We start from the raw sequence: 19023 nt of genomic DNA, 5'->3' as shown, positions 1-19023 counted from the left end.
ATTCATATAAACTTTAGAAATCAATAGTAAATATTCTACCCGACAAGATCTCTGGACTTCTCGTCGGAAATTCTCTTAACTTCTCTGTTGTCGGAACTTATCTTTAGAAGATCTCTGAACTTATCATCGGAAGTTCTCTGAACTTATCGTCAGAAGTTCTCTGAACCTCTCGTAAGAAGTTCTCTGAAATTTTCGTCGGAACTTCAAGGAAATTCTGTGAAGTTCTTGTTGGAAGTTCTCTAAACTTCTCGACGGAAGTTCATTGAACTTCTGGTTGGAACTTCAGGAAACTTTTCGTCGAAGTTCTGTGAACTTTTCGTTGGAAGTTCAATGAACATCTCGTCGGAAGACCTCCTTCTCGACAGAAATACTCTGTCGGAGTTCCATACCTACCTTATCAATCAAGTTAAGGCCTTGTTGTCCTCTGCTGTCCGAAGAAGTCGTCTCCACTCTACTCGATCCATGGCCAGACTTTGCCAGCCTCGTAGTCTGCGAAGGGTCCGCAGGTCGCCTTCTACTTGGTCGACCAACCTTGCCCGCTGCGAGCCTCTTCGTATTGTTCCTGATGTGACACATGAATGAATGAATTATGTGTGAGCAATGCCAAGCATGCTCTTCAGCCGACCGATCTCCTTCACAACTTGTTGGCCGGTAGCCTGTAGTCTTCTGCGCGTGCTCCAAGGTCTGTTGCCGTATCACCTTCGTTTTCTGCTGTATCACCGTTGAGGTGCTCGTCGTAGAAGTACACTGTTATTTACTCAATCTCTCTTGGGGTAGATCATTGCCCTTACCACAACAGCACAGATGAAAACCTATCTTGTGATCGAGCCACCGACAGCTATGGATCGAAGAGTCACCAATGGCTGTACACGCTACAGCCACCAGCGACGGGATGCCTCTCTCGAACAAAGGATCACGACACAACTCGTGATCAAGCCACAGCCACCAGCGAAGGGACGATGCACCGTTGGCTGCGCACACCACAGCGGACAGCGTAGGAACGATGGGTCGCTGATAACTCTTCAGCCACCAGTCGTTGAGCTGCCAACAGCTGTAACCACTACAGCCACCAGCGAAGTAAATCTCTCTCTCTCTCGAAGGACCACGGCAAAACTACCGAACACAAGGCTCCGATGAGCAAGGAAACAGGAAAGTTCAACTCCTTTAAAAGTGTCCACTAGGTGGAACTTATGGAAGATGAATCGATCACCACATGCAACCAGTGGATGAACGAACAGGAACTGGACGAAGCACGAATGCTCGGGAAATCTCCGTTCTCGGACGAAAAGAATGAGACACTGTTCTCAATTCTGCCTTTATTTATTCGCTGCTTCCTCTTCAATGCAGGATACAGAATGAAACATGAATTGCAATGTTGTTTACTTTTATACTCTTTCATTGGCTGCGTCAGCCAATCAGGATGCGCCATTCGATGACGTCGTTCATTTTCCTATTGGAAGCGTTCATCGCGTACATACACCTCACACTCGTTCGTGAGAAGGTTACCGTCCAAGTCCTTGCACATAACGGCTTGCGGCACGTAGCTTTTGCGCAAACTATTAAGCTTCGTCGGGGCTCCAGGGATCTTTAATTAGGTTCTGTGCGATTCGTAGGATTATGCTAACCATGAAAAACGTGATCCTTGATCAATCCGCAGTACAGCATTTTCAAAATAATCTTCTTACACGATGTTACAATATCCAGTTGCCTCAAATTTCTTGTCGCATAATCACGGCTGTCAGACTGTCACTAATCACTCCAGAGTTTTATGTTTCCTGGAATGCATTGGGTATGTTTTTCTTCAAATTGAACTGGTTTCGTTGAACAAGATAGAAGTAGGTGTTTGAAGACGGCTTCCAACGTTGACGGCAGATCCTAAAGCAGTAATTAGCAGAATAGCTTATCCTCTCTTGGCGCTTACCGGATGGGGTAGTAAAATTTAATCTAGATTTTTGAAAATCTGGATTAAATCATGTATTATCATCGATGGAGCTTACCGCCATATATGTATGTACAATTTTGTGGAAGTGATAAAATATGCAACTTTCAACTGTTCCTAAACATCCTATCAGAATTAGCATTTATTCTGGTGCGGTGTTCGGTGGAATTACTTACATAAGAAGAGATGAACCAGCCAAAGGCTAAAAATCTCTGTAATGAACAAGGGGTGGTCACTCTACACACTTATTTTGCGCCAACTTTTTTTCTCAGTGTGCCGCAGTTTTGCCGGCAGTGCCGAAAGTGTCATCGGACTGATTTTTTTGTTTTTATAATGGCAACCCGGTTGATTTGACAGTTCACGTGTTTTGTTTGAAAAAAACAGATCCTAACTGCCGTGACTCTCGGTTCGCTGTTCCCAAATTCTCTCGGAAAAGAACTACATAAGCAACGGCCTCGGCCACCGAATCGAAGCTTCGAGCGAGAACGTTCTTCTTCCAATTTCTGACAGGACAACAACTTCTACTGGATTGGAGTATGATGAGGACTCGGATGAACCACAGGTGACAGTGGTAAATAGACGAAGCGAGCGTGCATCATCAGAGGAAACTGGTCCTAGATGCTCTTCAGATACTGATGAACGCTCAGTCAAAGATGCGTCGCCAGCTTTCTAGTGGGAGTTACAACCAGAATCAGACTTCGCTGGTGGAGGTGGTGTTCAATATGTTCACACGGTCAGACAGTCCAACGATCGGACAAATGGAGAGAAGTATGATGTCTCTGGTGAAAAGTAGTACCGGCCAGAGAACACCTGTAAACGCTGGGTCGCTGTCGATGGTTGTAAAGCAATCACCGGTGAAGATTCTACCTCCGAACATGGTCCGAGTGATCATCGAAGGCGAATTCATCGATGTCAGTTAGGATGAGGAACGAATCATGGAATTGAATTATCGGTTGGCTGATCAACGAAGTGGTCAAGCGTTACGGAATCAAACATGGTAAACGACCACTGACCAGTTGGTGGCCTTTGTATGGGCACCGATCCCCTTACGACGCTTCTGGGTGTGTTTTGATTCTCGAGAAATTTGCGTTTAAAGTAATTTGTTTACGTTTGGTTGTTCCGCCTATTTCAAATGTTGATCTAGAATTATTATACTTATAACATGTTACAAGGGTCCTAATGTGAACAAGGCAAATCATTGGATAGGGAGTGTACTGTGATTTAAAGGGTAAAGCTTTTAAAGTTTTTGGAATCGCAAATCCCGTACAAACTTCATACCAATAGTGCCAGCTCGTGGTGAATTCAAATGAGTTAAACCATTTATGGATTTCCGACCATTCAGAGTGATTGCTGTATATTCCAGAAAGATCGGTAACGGAAAATTAATTGGTTTTTACAAACTCTCCTTCTTCTTTGGTGGACTTTTTGTTTACTGTGAAAAAAAAGCTGTAAAATAAGTTCTGTCATAATCCCATCTAGTGCGCCAAACCTTCATCTTCCGCTATAAATCACCAGCAGCACTAAAACAAAATCATCACAAATCAAAGTGCAATTAAAAAAAAAAACGACGAAAAATAACGGTCCTATTGACAGTTGGACTTCCATGTTAAAACACCAAGTGCGAAGAGGAGTGTTCGTCTAAGAAGAAAAAAAAACGACAAAGTGTAACAACAAATAGCAGTTAGTCGCAGCCGTAGGCAGTGGTCCGACACTGTCCTGCCTCCTGCGTGGGGAGGAAGCTGCAGATCAGGATTACACCACCACTGGGACCTTAGGTTTAGTGGAAGCGCTGCGATGGGTTACGATCTGACGCGCTTCCAGGGCGATGTGGACGAAGAACTGATCTGTCCGATCTGTTCCGGGGTGCTCGAGGAACCACTGCAGGTAAGTGTCTCACAATTTTACTCCGCGTCACAGTTGGAAAATCTTCGATGGTTCAATTACCCTAACCGCGTTGTTGTAGTAAAAATAGAGGGAAAAACAATTATAGCGATATTTCCGGCGCCTGCCAGCTAGACCAGCCTGGTTGTGGCTTAATTTTTCACTTTTTCGCTCCATTCCATGGAGCATTATCAAAAATTGCTTGTCATTTATTATTTCTCTTCTTTCCCATTCATCGATGGGCTTGCTTATAGCATGTGGCCAAGACAGTGGTAGACATGCGTGAAGGCGCATTCCGTTTTTCTTTGCTATGAATCATAGTTGCTTCCAAATTTCGTGGGCGTACTTCGGTCTTAAAAAGTTTGTTTACAAATGCTAATTTGTGCCGTTATCAAATGTTACGCCTGAAATAGTTTTTGAGATATGACCAGATGAGTAAGTGGTAGTTTTGAGCTTTTCTGGTGGAAAATCAATGCTATTTAATATTTTTATTTTTTCTTGAATTCCTTCACGACGCCAGTTCAATTTTATGTTATTTTTTTCATGTTCTGGGCAGGATTCGCATTATATTAAATCTTAACTAACTCATTTATTTACTTCTGTGCATAGTTTAAGTGTGGTCTTAAAAGTGAAAAATACGTTCTTATGGGATACAGCCAAAACGTTGTGCTTTAGAAGTACGATGAAATCAGATAGATTAGCAGGTATATAAAATTTCAGTTGTGGATCGGTAATCAATCTGTTTACTGTTGTTACTATAACAACAACAAAATGTGGGTACAGCTATGTGAATCTTCATTAAAAAAAAACCTTCAAATTGACGTTCTAAGATCACGAATAGCTGATTCGGTTGTGGAGCAGTCTCTTAGGAAAATTGCAATTTTAAAAAATCTTGAAAATCCAGGGTTGTAGCCCAGAAGGATCTAGGCAGTTTTTTTTTTAATTTTCTTGTTTTTCGCCTGATTGAAAAGACATTAGAACAATCACTTATTAAAAGTATTTCCGATAAAGTCTTCACAAATTCAATATTGTTTTCTTATTGCTTAAGATGTTTCTTATTATAAACTCCTTCAAAGTTTTTTTTTTTTTCTTGATTAAAATTGTTTGTAATTCACGCATGGTTTTCTACATTCATTGAGTATTATCAAAGTAACCCCTGATAACTGATAACTGATGTTCGGTCACAAGACAAAAAAAATAGTTCAAATGCATTAATTTCCGTTGAACATAACTAATGAATTGACTCCAGCACTCGTTAAAAAAAATTGAAAAACGTTCGTTGTTGTAAAAATATTTAGAATATACTTCAAAAAACAATCAAAGCTACCCCGTTTTACGGTAATTTAAATTAAAAAAAATTAAGTACCAGTGACAGGATAATCAATTTCCACAAATGTCATCAATTCTTCTATGGAAGCTATTTCGATTTAGAGAGGAAACAGTTTAAAAAGCATGCTAAATATGCATTCTTTCCGGGAAAATTCTAAATATAAGATTCCCTAAAAATTAGCTCTGTGAAGAACTATCAATAAATTAAAACAAATTTCAAATGGATGCTGATGGAATCTTTTCCGAGAGGTTGGAAAGAGCTTCCAGAGCAGTCAGAAAACAAACTTCCGGAGATAGTTAGTAGAAAGACTCCCGACATCCAAGACGGAAGACATTTCCGGGGCATGTCAGTGGGACCTCCAGGGGACCTTGGAAGGAGCTTTCAAGATTAATAGTTAGGATTGATCAATGACCGCCAGAAAAAAAAAACTTCTAGGAAAACCGGCATTAACTTCCAGGAGAAGTTGTAGGACTCCTACAACGTCCTGCAAAACTGGAACAAGCTTACGCGGAAAGATAGAAGAAAGTTTAGGTCAACATTCCAAGAAAAGTAGACTCAATTTCCAGGCGTGGCCTTAAGGTTATTTTAGGGGAATGTAGAAAATAAACTATCAGGATAAGTTGAAAAAATCTTCCGGAGAAAATTTAAGAAAACACTTCCGAGGGATGTTTGAAGAATTTTGAAACTCGACGAGCTGCGACGAAACTATCATTTTGTATCATTTTGATGTCTTTTAGAATGTTTCTTAAATCTGTGAGTTCTTTACTTGAGTGGTGAACATTTTTGATTAAGGGGGGTATACACCAAGATTTAAAAAAAATAACTTTAAAATCGATGAAAATCTATGGAAACATTGTAGATGAAGTCATTTTAAGAAACTTTGTCCAACACGTTAATTTTCTATCTCTCAACTGGACGAAGTTATAGGGTGAATATGGAGTACAAACGGTAGTATCCTCTTAAAACCCGTTTTTTACCATATTTTGTTTGTTTGAATTTTCCAATTTTGTTCTACATTTTTGCTGGAATAAGCAAATCGCTATCTCTTTGTTTAAAGGATTTACATCCGCATTTATAATTTTTTAACACTATCCCTAAAAGGGTTTATCTTGCAGGTTAGCAGGTATTAAGGCCTGTACTCGAAAAAAATGCACCAGACAAAAGTGTTCGCCAAAAATTTATTTTAAGTCGGATTTTCTTGAAACTTTCAGGGAATGAACTAATACATATGGATTATGTTTCGGCATAGTTACTTTATTCAATTTCCTTTCCATCGCTGAAAGCCTGCACCTTTCCCTTAAGACCCTTCATTACATTTTGTGCAACGGTGGAGCCGACCTTTTTAGTCACTTTCATCCATTCTTTCTTCAACTCCAGCTCGTTCTTAAACACCTTGGACGATTTTCGAACGTTGGCTTTCATTATGGCCCAAAATCTTTCCACCGGACGAATCTCTGGTGAATTTGGAGGGTTGGCGGTTTTTGGTACAAAAACAACGTTATTGTCTCTGTACCAATCCAACGTCGATCGCGCGTAATGGCATGATGCCAGGTCCGGCCAAAATAATGTCTCGCCTCCGTGGGACCACAGGAAGGGCAACAGCCGCTTCTGGAGGCTCTCGGTGCGGTAAATTTCTGTTTACTGTTGATGGTACCCATTGTGATGTACGGCTTACTCAGTTTACCGCATTGGCATATGGCCTGCCAGAGCAAGTATTTTTTGGCGAATTTGTTCACTTTCTTCTTCCTTATGTCTTCCGGAACATCAAACCGTGATTTGGCAACGTAGAACTCCAGCCCCGGTATCTGCTTTGCGTATCTCTCGATACAGCTTCCTTGCGCGGGATTTGGCCGCCGTGTTTTGTTGATCACGCCTTCCGGACCTTGAATACACGAAGCCCTGCTCGTTTCATGGTTTGCCGAACGAACCAGGCGGAACACTTTGCCTTCAGAGTCGCGTCGCGAATAGAAAGGTTCGGATTACGCTTGAAATAATCCAACACCTTCCAGGCCTTCACAGGGTCAGCTGTCTTCGATTTTCTTCCACTTCCAGCCCGCCGCTCGGTCGTCTGGGACTCCTTAAACGATTTTACCACCCGAGACACAGTTGTATGGGTGATTCCCAGTTGTCTTCCGATCCATCTCATGGTCGCAGTCGGATTTTCCATGACGACGCGCAAAATTCTCCGGCGATTTTCTTCGTGTTTCGATGACATCTCAATAACCACTGAACCGATTGTAATGAAATTTTGCACATGTAAACAATTCACTCCAAACTAGTTATACCCAGATTTTCATCAATTTTACCCACGGATAAAAAAGTTACACACGGATAAAAATGGTGCATTTTTTTCGAGTACAAGCCTTAGCAGCTAAACTCAATGTAAATTCGTTCAGTAACTTATACTCTACTGTTTCATATACAATTCATAGGGGGTCCAAAGGGGTGGGTATTTTTGTACATTCTCGTCCACATTATTGTTATAAATGCAGTTGAGGACGTAGATGCATGTTTACTTTAACTTAATTAATTCAATATTGTTAGAAATTTAGCTGAAATCCAAACATGCGGAGTGCTAACATTTGTTCTTACATCGTGGTCTTCAAGTAGTTTCCCTAGAACTCATTTGAAACCAAGTTAAAGACTTTGAAAACAAATTCTTATTTCAATCTCTCACTGTTTATAATTGTGTCTAATGATCCATTAAGTGACGGCGGTAGCAGTCGGTCTAGTGAGCTTAAAAATTACTCATTTACTTTTTGTATCTCTTATCGAAGACAACATATCAAGAAGGCAAATCACAATCGCGTTATCTACTGCTAAATGGGGTAAATTCTACAAACAAATTTGTTCCATAGAATCCATCCTTGGAAGAGAGGTTCGCGTATTTGCTTATTCAGCCATTCCATAGCAAAACGATATAGTGGTTCTCAGAATTTCATAAAAATGGGTAACTTTGTTCCTTATTGCAAAATATTAGACCCAAGGGGTAATCAACTCTGCACACTGTGCCAAAACACAGCACGGCACACTGTTCGGCACGATAGGGCACACTTTGACTAGTAGGACACCAACGATATAATATAAAATGGCATCTTTGTTGAATACTTTGTTTACTCAAAAGTGAAGCTAGTGAGAGTAGAGTCTTAAATTCTTTATTGAATCGTTGTTTTACCAGTTTTATATATGACAAAAATTCAATCAAGAATTTAAGAACGACAAACCGGTTTCAAGGACCGCTCCGAAAAAAATCTGTGAGTATTCTCTGAACCGTGAATCTCTTTAAATCTAGCAAAAGTTCAGTCCGTCTCATCCGATTCACAGCAAAAATCCCAGCGGCTCGTGATTTCACCCAGAACAGCTTCTATTCGGGATTGACTTCAATCTAGTTCATCCACACCATGGTGTGGTCGAGAAGGTCTTGTCGACACGGCTGAAACTGGTTACCTCCAGTGACCGACGGTAGGTCAAAAGCTACCTATGGTGCAAACTAGTTGGATCCCGTGATCATGAAAATCAAAACCAAACAAGTTGCGAAAACCGTACTGAAAATTTAGAGCGAAGAGTTTTTTCAATGTTTGTTTAAGTTGATGAAAGACAGGTGTTCATTATTAGTAACTTATTGGACTGTGGGAAGCAATTGCCTTAACTCACTCTTTGCCAACAGGCACGGAAAAAAGGGAGTGCGTCCATTCGCACGTCCATCACTGTCCGACGACCATATGGTGGAAAGTGAAATGAGTTTGATTTCTTTTACAAACTTGATTGTTTTGCTCTTTTCCTTCAATTCAATTTCTTCTATACTTGGTTGGAACTGCGTGGTGGCCACGTTCACGCGATCTTGATGGAAGATCGATTTCCTATATCGCATCGTGAAACGAATCCGCCCGGGGAAATTGAATCTCGTGCTTGGCGGGGCCAAATTGGCCTCGTTTTGAATATACACCAATATGTATCGTCCAAAACGAAACCGGTGGAAAGCTCGCGTGGGAATTTTTGAATTTTCAATCCATTTAGCTTCATCGAACCGAAGATGCTCCGACTGTGACGAAATTCTCAATTCTATTAGTTTAACTATCCAAATTGATCCATACATTTATTCCTCTTCAGGCAGTGGCATGCGAGCACGCATTTTGTCGGGCGTGCATCACGGAGTGGCTTTCGCGCCAGCCGACCTGTCCGGTTGATCGGAATCCCATCACCAACAGTAATCTCCGCGCCGTGCCAAGAATACTACGGAACTTGCTCTCTCGATTGAACATCAGCTGCGAGAATGCCATCTACGGGTGTACGCTGGTACTGAAACTGGACACACTGGCCACCCACATCGAGGAGTGCGAGCACAATCCGAAGCGCCCGCTTCCGTGTGAGAAAGGCTGTGGATTTGTCATTCCCAAGGACGAGTACAAGGATCACAACTGCTTCCGCGAGCTGCGTTCCCTGGTGCACAATCAACAGCAGAAGATGAGCGAGCTGAAGAACGAAATCAACGATCAGAATCTGGTGATAAACGAGCTCAAACGGGAACTTAATCTGGTGAAGGATTTTATGAGGGCGATGCGCGTGTCGAATCCCGCGATGCGGGCCATCGCCGATCAGATGGAGCGGGACGAAGTGACGAGGTGGTGCAATGGACTGGCGCGAGCGCGAGTCACCCGATGGGGTGGGATGATTTCCACTCCGGATGAGGCACTGCAGGTTGAATCATCTTCTTCGATTTAGTCTAAGCCTTTCTGTCGTTCACCATTTCACTACTGTTGCTCTTGTTTACTATTTTAGCTGATGATCAAACGAGCTCTCTCGGAATCGGGCTGCCCACCGCACATACTCGATGACCTGATGGAGAACTGTCACGAGCGGCGGTGGCCCCGAGGGCTGAGCTCGTTGGAAACCCGCCAGAACAATCGACGGATATACGAGAACTATGTCTGTCGACGGATTCCTGGTAAGTTTCGGCTGGTGGTGAAAAGCGATCACGACTGTAGAACTCCGTTGACTCCAGAATTGATGAGGGGCTCTTGGGGGAACATTGCAGACACTATCCGATGTAGAATTAACTAAACGTGCTGCTGTCCATGAAAGCATAACTGTTCCATATGAATAGGCAATCAAGCAGATATGGAACAGTTATGCTTTTAAGGGCAGTGGTGTGTACAGTCAAAATGTGCGCGTGGTTAGGGGCAGATTTTAAAATATTGTTGCTTTACGCATACAAATATGGTTAGGTAGATCGTTTACTAGAATATTTGTGAATATAGTTCAAAATGCCAAAACTGTTTTAAGATTTCTGATTCAGTTCTATCAGTAGTTTCTTATAACTTATCGTTGATATTCCTTCAGCAGCTTTAAAAATGGTCATATGACATGATGTTTTTCTAGCTTTTAATAAACATTAAAGATTTTCTTAACTAAATATTACTTAAGTCCATTCGGGGCAATATGACCACCACTGATATTTCAACTTAAATTCTTCAATTTTGCATTATTCCTTTCATAAATATGACTGTATCATATGAAATTATGTTTTGAAACAGCTGCTTTGGTGAAACATCAGTCATTCACAAGACTGAAAAAATGTAGCCTTCTTAAATTTAATTTATTCTGCTGAAAATATTGCTTCTTTTAAATCTTTTTATGCTAAAACTGTTCATTGTTGACCTTTCATAAAGCCTCAAGAGAGCAGAATATTCTTACCCGTTGTTTACAAGGTCGCTCATACCACCCCGACAGGGTGCTCATTCTACCCCATCGGTTTAATTTCGGTTACAAAACAAACATTTTAAAGATTTTCTTGCATAAGATTCAAAAGTTTACTTTTCACATTCATAGGGCTTGACCTTATCCATTTGGTTAAGCTTCATTCGAATTTCCCACTGAATTTTGTTGAATTAGTGATGATTTTCTTAAGGTGGCCAAACTACCCCACTGTAGTTGGGTCACCTTAAGAAAATCACTAGGGCACTATTATTATCTAATAAAGGTACATATCAATCTCAATCTAACTAGTTTATGTACAGTGTATCAAGCAACTGCTCGTGCGGTGTACACTGTCCATAATAGCATAACTGTCACATATGGATAGGAAATCAAGCAAAGATGGGACTGATTTGCGATTGTGGTTAACAACTGCCCTTGAATTTTATAAAAATACAGGGCGGACTCGATTATCCGGAGTCTTGAAAAAAATTTCACTCCGGATAATCGAGCCATTAAAAAAAATTTTTTTTTGGTCACATGTGGTCTCATTTAATGTTTTTAGTGGTCCCATTGAACCCTATTGAAGGATTATGGAATCGGACCACTGGTTTCGTAGATATGGCTGGAACAAGTTCCGGCGTTTATGGGCCATGAGGCTAAATTTGACTTGAAAGGAACAAAACCCATTAAGCGACACATCAAATTAAATCAAAATTTGATATCAAGATCAATGGTGGCAAATATTAAGTACCTTGGACCATATTGACAACTTCCGGGCAAGTTCCGGGTGCCTCCGGAAAAGGTGCCAGAACCAGACTTGAATAATAACCTATCATGCGACACATCAGATTATATCAAAATTCGATAACCAGATCAATTGTGGAAAAAAATAAGTACCTTGGACCATATTGGCCACTTCCGGACAAGTTCCAGGTGCCCCTGGAAGTGACCAGAATCGGACTTGGATAATAACCTATCATGAGGCACATTAAAATACATCAAAATTCGATAAGAAGATCAATGGAATTGAACCCCATGGACCATCCGCTTGAGAAGCGAACGTGTAGCCAACCACGCCATAGGACCCCTCAACTTGAGAAAAATCGTAATCTCGCAACTCTCACGAGTGTGTAGAGACAAAGTTGAGCTTGGCTAAACATCACGGCGTGAAGGCACCATATTTGACGCGGTTCCTAACTTGACGCACTCGATCAATTTGGACCATTTTCCATTAATATTTTTGAAATGTTAACATTGCAAATATTAGTTCCGGTGCTCTAGGGATGATATTGTAACAACTCAACTGATGGTTGCTGATAAAACGGCTGCAGGCGAAAATGAAGACGAGAATGCGGAATTCGATGTTATGTCTGATGCTGACATAGTCAATGCTGATCTTAACCCTCCGTTACTCGCGCCAACGCCGCCAACTTTTATAACACGAGAAAATTACTGTCTTCGACAAAGTTGTTCAGGAGGTCAAAGCATTTTTGGCTGGTAAACAGTAGTTAAGAATTTTCTCACCACGTGGCATAGATGTACACTTCTTGCATATGCTATATCTCGAGATCCTAATCAGATAGAAAGTTACTGTCTGCAACAAAGTTATTCAGGAGGTCAAAGTCTTTTGGCTGGTGAAAAATAGTTTAGATTTTTCAAGGCTCTAGGCTTTGAACTCCTGAACAACTTTGTTCAAGACAGTAACTTTCTATCTGGTCAAGAACGTGAGATATTTTATATGCGAGAATTTCACATGTATACTAGCAACATGAAGTGAGAAAATTCTGTACTACTGTCCACCAGCCAAAAGACCTTGACCACCTGAACAACTTTCTATCTGATCAGGATCTCGAGATATAGCATATGCGAGAAGTGTACATGTATACTAACGCCGCGTGGTGAGAAAATTATTAACTACTGTTTACCAGACAACAATTCTTGACCCCCTAAACAACTTTGCCGAAGACAGCAACTTTCTAGCTGATCAAGATCTCAAGCTATTGAATATGGGAGAAAGGCACGTATATACTAGCACCGCATAGTGAGAAAATTCTAAACTATTGTCACCCAACAAAAAGATCTTGACTTCCTGAAAAACTTTGCCGAATACATTTACTTTCTATCTGGTCAGGATCTAGAGATATTTTATATGCAAGAGTTTCACATCTATAGTAGCGCCGCAAAGTGAGAAAACTCTGAACTACTGTCCACCTGCGAAAAAGCCTTGACATCCTGAACAACTATGCCGAAGACAGTACCTTTCTATATGGTTTGGAACCCGAGATATTTTATATGAGAATTTCACGTGTATACTAGCGTCGCGTAGTGAGCAAATTCTGAATAGGCTTTGATCTCCAGAAAAACTTTGTGAAAGACAGTAGTTTTTTATCTGGTCAGGATCTCGAGATATATCACATGCGAGAATTTCACATGTATACTAGCGCTACGTAGTGAGAAAATTCTGAACTACTGTCCGCCAGCGACAAGGCTATGATCTCCTGAACAACTTTGTCAGAGACAGTAACTTTCTATCTTGTCAGAATCTTGATATATTCCATGTTGTAATCAATTAAGTCAAATCCCACGTAGTATGGGCAGTGGTCACAGTTTTCGCGGTTTCCATTTACATTTTCCCTATTATCCGCATTTTTTTAGGTGTTTACTGTAATCAAAGTTTAGCTTGTTAAGATCAAAACAAGTTTTTTGAGGAATACTCGTTGGTTTCAGATCGATTGGTAACTCAGCAACAAAATGGCAATGGAAAACTCATGTGTGTTGTACAAAGTACAACAGCACGAGTAACGGAGGGTTAAAGACCCTTTGGTACATTTTTTTTACGGATCTTCAAAAATTTTGGTTGCCATTCCCCGCCCCCCTGAAACGTGACGTAATTAGTGAACGGACCATCATGGGATTCAGTTTTTGTATGTTGTTGTGGCACATGATATGTTTGATTCCTTTCAGGTCAAAGTTATTCGAAAACCCTTTAACGCCGGATTTTGTAACGAAGGCACACAAACACTTAAATATAGTCATTTCCCGATCTTGTCAGACTGAGTCGAATGATGTATGTTACTCGTCCTCGGATCGAAAGTCGGTTTTCCAAGCGGTTTATGAAAAATAATTTGCAAGATAGGGAAAAAATATATGACTCCGGATAATCGAGCCATTTTCTCCGGATAATCGAGCCCCGGATAATCGAGCCTCCGGTTAATCGAGCCTCCGGATAATCGAGTCCGGCCTGTAGTTGTACATGCACGATTTAAAAAGATAGAATTCTGAAAGGCTTCTGGCTCTTTAAATATTTCTCGCGTTACAACTGAAAAGACCCAGTAAACAAAGCTTATCCATATCAAATGCCCTTTTCACACGAACCGAAGCTCGCCTATGCAAACCAACAACAGTATCGGGAAGCGGAAAGTTTCCTCTACCCGATGGTGTTGTTGGTTTGCATAGGCAAGCTTCGATTGGCGTGAAAAGTCCATGACAAGTTTTGTTTTCTAATGCTGATAGGTCCTTTTCACGTTCGGTACAAGATTTCCACGTTTCATCCATTTATTTGATGCTTCAGAATCGTCAATTGACTTGTATCTTGTGTGGCAAGCACATTGATAAAAGAAATCAGGAACTCAATTATAGTTATAGATTCTCCCTTGGTTACGTACAGCTCTTAGAGATACTGAGCTTACCAAATAATTATTATTTAGCTTTATTAAGGAGGCTTTCAGCCTTGGGCTGGTTCGCCTCCACTTACCAAATAACCGTGTATGTTTTGCGTATGTGATCTGAGCTTGATGATATGTTGAATGATCTAAATCTAGAACATTTTCTATCTATGAAATTCGATCGTGCATCAACACATAGGTGTCATGAACCTGTTTGGACATTTTTAGTCACAAAAGACACTGATCCAGTCTAGTTGAATTTTAATTTGAAATAGATCTGAACTCCAGAACTTATCTGGGAGGAAAACATCTTCCATTTAATGCCACTTAATAAATTTGGTTTTCATGTCATATACGTATTTCGACTACAATGTGCAGTCTTCATCAGTGCCATTCCCACGAAGGACTTATCAAAATCTAACCTCCTTAAGTACTCATCCAGTTAAAAAAAACTACAAGGGACAACCCTATGGAGTTGCACGCAATGGTGACGTACACGGAGAAAAAATAGTACCCAAAATTTGAGTTCTTTTTACTTAATATTGGGTTTAGTCTCTCACTCGCACTATTTATTGTTGTCAAAAAAGGAACGAGAGATTCGACCCAACGGTATAGTTCAGCCCAATAAGTTACTTTTGAGTAAATTGCATATTCTCAAATTTACGTGAATTAAACTTAATTTGGGGTAGAATATACTTAAGAGTAGGTAATATTTTTGCTGGTGTTAAATGGAAACTACTATACGCGATTTACTCAAATTTGGGTTATTGGGCTGAACCCCGGAATTGAGGGAAAAGTACTTAATTTTGGGTAGTTTTTCATCTCCGTGTAGGACTACGTGGTCTTATAAAATAAATGTTATTTGTTAACTGCAGCAGGAGCTTGTGTTTAGTGTAGAAATAGGAATTTGAGCGGTGTTCTCTCTGTTTATACTCTTAAGTATGACTGTGATTGCCCTGAAAAACTTTTGATATGAATTTTAGTTAGGAAATATTCAGGAATTTGACTCTTTTGGAAAATCTTGGTGGCCCTGGAAAGGGCCGATGGTAGTACAGGTTTAAAGCCTTTGGAAGATGATGATGATGTGTAGGCAGCAGGATCAGCAAATCGGACCGGACAATCCCATATTCTTCGGTTTAATGATTGGGCATTCGCAAGAGTCTCGGAACGTCTGCTGCTGGACAGGGGTTGAACTGGTGTCTGCGATAGGTTGGAAGGCCGCAGAATATCAGTATCCACCCAGTTAAAGCTCCTCCCCTTTTTAGTTTTTCTTGTTAAACTTCTTCTCACAAAAAGTTGCTAAATCTTAGTCTTTAGCAGAAGGACGGTTAACATTTTTTCGGCGAATTTATTATCCTGTTTCACGTCATGATTCTTCTCTATGCCTGTTCAGATAAATTAAAACTTGTATTTGTCGCTTACGCGCTCGAATAATTGATAATTCGATAAATACTTAATCGAATAGCTGGAAAATTTTTACAATTAATAGTTAATCGAATAATTGTACTTTTAGGCATCCCTAGAAAATAGTGTAATTTCATGTTTTTTTTGTGGTCCTTCGCAAATGCCGAACAGCAGAAAATTCATCGATTTCCTCTTTTGATGACCATGGCTTCACTAACATATTTCACACTATTTCTGCTATGCTCTTCTATCATCCAGAACAACAAACGTATCAATGAATGTGTTTGCCGTCGAGTTATTAACGAAACAGAAAGTCGATGAAGAGAATCGATCAAAATCACTTGCACCCCTGCTTTCAAGTTTGGTTACAAGATTACAACTTTAGAGAGCAGTTTGTGTGGTCGTTGGGGTCGTGTGGTTCTGAATATGGCGATGAGTGTGCAAAATGCCCAGACAACCAGAAGTCGTATAACAATGTACAGACAGTATCATTAATTGCTACAGTTTAAGTCAAAATCGCATATAAGAATGGCATACCTCGCATTATGTTTAAGTTAAATCGTATAGAATGCAAATTTCCGACTTATATGCGACGAATCATTTTTCCGTCGTACTGTATCCCAAATTAAATCGGATTAAATCGTAAGACTTTTCAAAATGAATATGTTATTACAGATTTAATCGTACATGATGTTAGATCAACTCGTTTAAAATTTAATTAAAATATGCACGTATATGGCCTCCACTTTTGTACGTATAAGCCATTTCCTTGCATTCTATACGAATTGTTTGTCTGTATATACGTTTGTATATCTCGAAAACAACTTTGAATATACGTGCATTCCGGTTGTCTGGGTGCAATTGCATGCTGCCTATTCGCACACGCCCGAAGATAGGAGGCGAATGCCACTTCGACTTGTTTCGTCTACGAACGACTCTCTGATGACAGTGTTGAGGAAGCAGCAATGCTACATCGACATGTTTCGTCTACGAACGACTCTCTGATGACAGTGTTGGGAAAGCAGCATATGCATGTACGTTATTGGTGGACTTGTTAGTTATTTCGACGCTTTTGGACAATGCTTGACATTTACCACTTTTTCAATAGTTTTTTTTTTGTAAAAAATCAACAGTCTCAAGCATTGCTATTGATGCGTCAAAATACCTGATTGATTGGTGATACAATTATTGAAATTGGTTCACGGGCAGCTGAGCTATTAACGTTCAAAATCTTTCATAATTTCGTTACATGTTCCATTTTTGGATTTCACAAAGCGTACACCCATATAGAAATCACAGACGTAGTCCTACGTTAAAATTCTCAAGATTGTGGGATTTCCGGAACTTTTTCACTAATTCTTGGAACATTTTTTAGATTTCAAACATAAAAATATAAGATTATGAAAATGTTTTCTAATTATGAATAAACGCGAAGGGAAGGAGGTTTGAGTGAATGTAGTGGGGTTTCGGTTTCCTGTGAACGATTAAAGGTATCTAGATTTTTAAAGATCCCTCAGAAGGAGCTCGGTGGACTTCCGGTAAAATAATAACGTCTTTTAAAGAAAACTTTTTGGGCGAATTTTGAATGGAGAGCTTGAAAGTCCTCTCGATTAAAGGAGGATTATGGCTAAACATTTCGTTAATAAACCTTGTTGAAATTTGACATCCTTTCAGAAGAATTTAGGAGGATTTTTATAAATCCCTGTACCCCTGTTTACTGTTCGTATCATGCAAGCAGACCACCATTTAATGAGTGGACACGTCCTTTCCCAGTCAGATATGATATGGTTTATGAAATCAACTACCTTTCCAGGATTAGCAGACTAAATTCCACTAGGTTGTAAGATAACACTACGAAGAAATTTAGATCTACGCCTGTGTAATGCACCGCAACTGCAGAGCAGATGTTCCGGGGTTTCACGTTCTATGCTACAGAAACGGCAGATATCGCTCTGAACCCGACCAATTGTTCTTCGAATGATATCTACTCGGACAGTGCCCAGTTACTAGGCCAGTGTATATTAGAGTGATGCAAAATTTGAAATTTTCGCTCCACAATATTTAAACGATTCCAAATCAGATCCTGACTAACCTTTCAAAATTTGAACCCATTTGGTGAGAAACTGAGATGGCACAAACCATTTGAAGTTTGTATGGGAATTACTATGGTAAAACCAAGATTTTTGTTCATGTCTATCTAATAATTCACCATATCGGTCTGCTTCAAAAGCTTTCAACTGTACTTGTAGGAAACTTTCCCAGCTACAACTTTGCTCAAGACCACTTTTTGATTAAATGTAAGGATCGAAAGTTATCAATGGTTCAATGCGCTGATGTCTTATCATCATGCTCAATCAACTGCTCAGCAGGCAACATTGGTGTTTCTGGGGCGTTGAATAGGACACAAAAATCATGGCTACTATGTCATACTACCAAATACAGTGTTGCCTACAGAGCAGCTGCTTGATCATGTCATAAGTTTACCAATCTCTTAAATAATTAATAACTTTTTCCTGTCTCGTTTTACATAGAAACGATCTTGTAGCTGTAGGCTATCGATGTTGTAGCTGTAGGCTATCGAACTGTTTCGCAGCTCAATATGGAAAAAGACTAGAAGGCAATGAGCAAAAAGTTGAGATTTCCCATAGTAATTTACATGCAAACTTCAAATGGCTTGTGCGATGTCTGTTTCTTACCAAATGAGTTGTAACTGACCCAATTTGAAACCATTTAAGCACTGTGGAGCGAAAAAGTCAAATTTTGCATCAGTCTAGTGTATATACTAAGAGCCTGTTTATTGAGCTCCAAGAGCTTTTTGGTATGTGTTACATTTTGAGTTATAAATCTTTTCGACTGGTTGCACTTCGTGACGGCCATCCAGTTGGCCCTTTGTTCTTCCCAGCGTTTAAGTTCCATTTTTACCGTACAGTTTGATATTCCACAGTATAGTTCTGGGCCAATAAACGGTGAATTGGAACCTAATTTTGCGAGATCGTCTTCCCTTTCATTTCCTTCAATGCCACAGTGTCCAGGAACCCAGTTTACTGAGTTCTGTTTGCACAGCTGTCGCAACAAGAGAATACATTCCCAGACAATCTTTGATGTAC

The 19023-nt window shown here is 40.2% G+C and overlaps 2 protein-coding genes across 3 annotated transcripts in view; both read left to right on the top strand.

The window, feature by feature from the left end:
* tko (technical knockout) overlaps positions 1 to 19023 on the top strand; it is a 52384-nt gene that overhangs the window by 9497 nt on the left and 23864 nt on the right. The window lies entirely within an intron of this gene.
* The window catches only part of elgi (E3 ubiquitin-protein ligase NRDP1 elgi), a 31905-nt gene that overhangs the window by 6192 nt on the left and 6690 nt on the right, over positions 1 to 19023 (top strand). The window contains exons 2-4 of one of the 2 annotated variants that reach the window (XM_065239498.1): positions 3419 to 3823; positions 9261 to 9848; positions 9930 to 10095. In XM_065239498.1, coding sequence (XP_065095570.1) covers positions 3734 to 3823; positions 9261 to 9848; positions 9930 to 10095 — 844 coding nt within the window. In that variant the 5' untranslated portion in view covers positions 3419 to 3733. Of the gene's footprint in view, positions 1 to 3418; positions 3824 to 9260; positions 9849 to 9929; positions 10096 to 19023 lie in introns of those variants that run through there. The other variant, XM_065239499.1, reaches the window with a different exon arrangement.

Source organism: Ochlerotatus camptorhynchus, unplaced genomic scaffold, assembly GCF_037179485.1.
Source record: "Ochlerotatus camptorhynchus isolate MF236.1 unplaced genomic scaffold, CSIRO-AGI_Acam_v1.1 ptg000055l, whole genome shotgun sequence".
Lineage (NCBI taxonomy): Eukaryota > Metazoa > Arthropoda > Insecta > Diptera > Culicidae > Ochlerotatus > Ochlerotatus camptorhynchus.
This window is presented reverse-complemented; position numbering and strand designations above follow the sequence as displayed.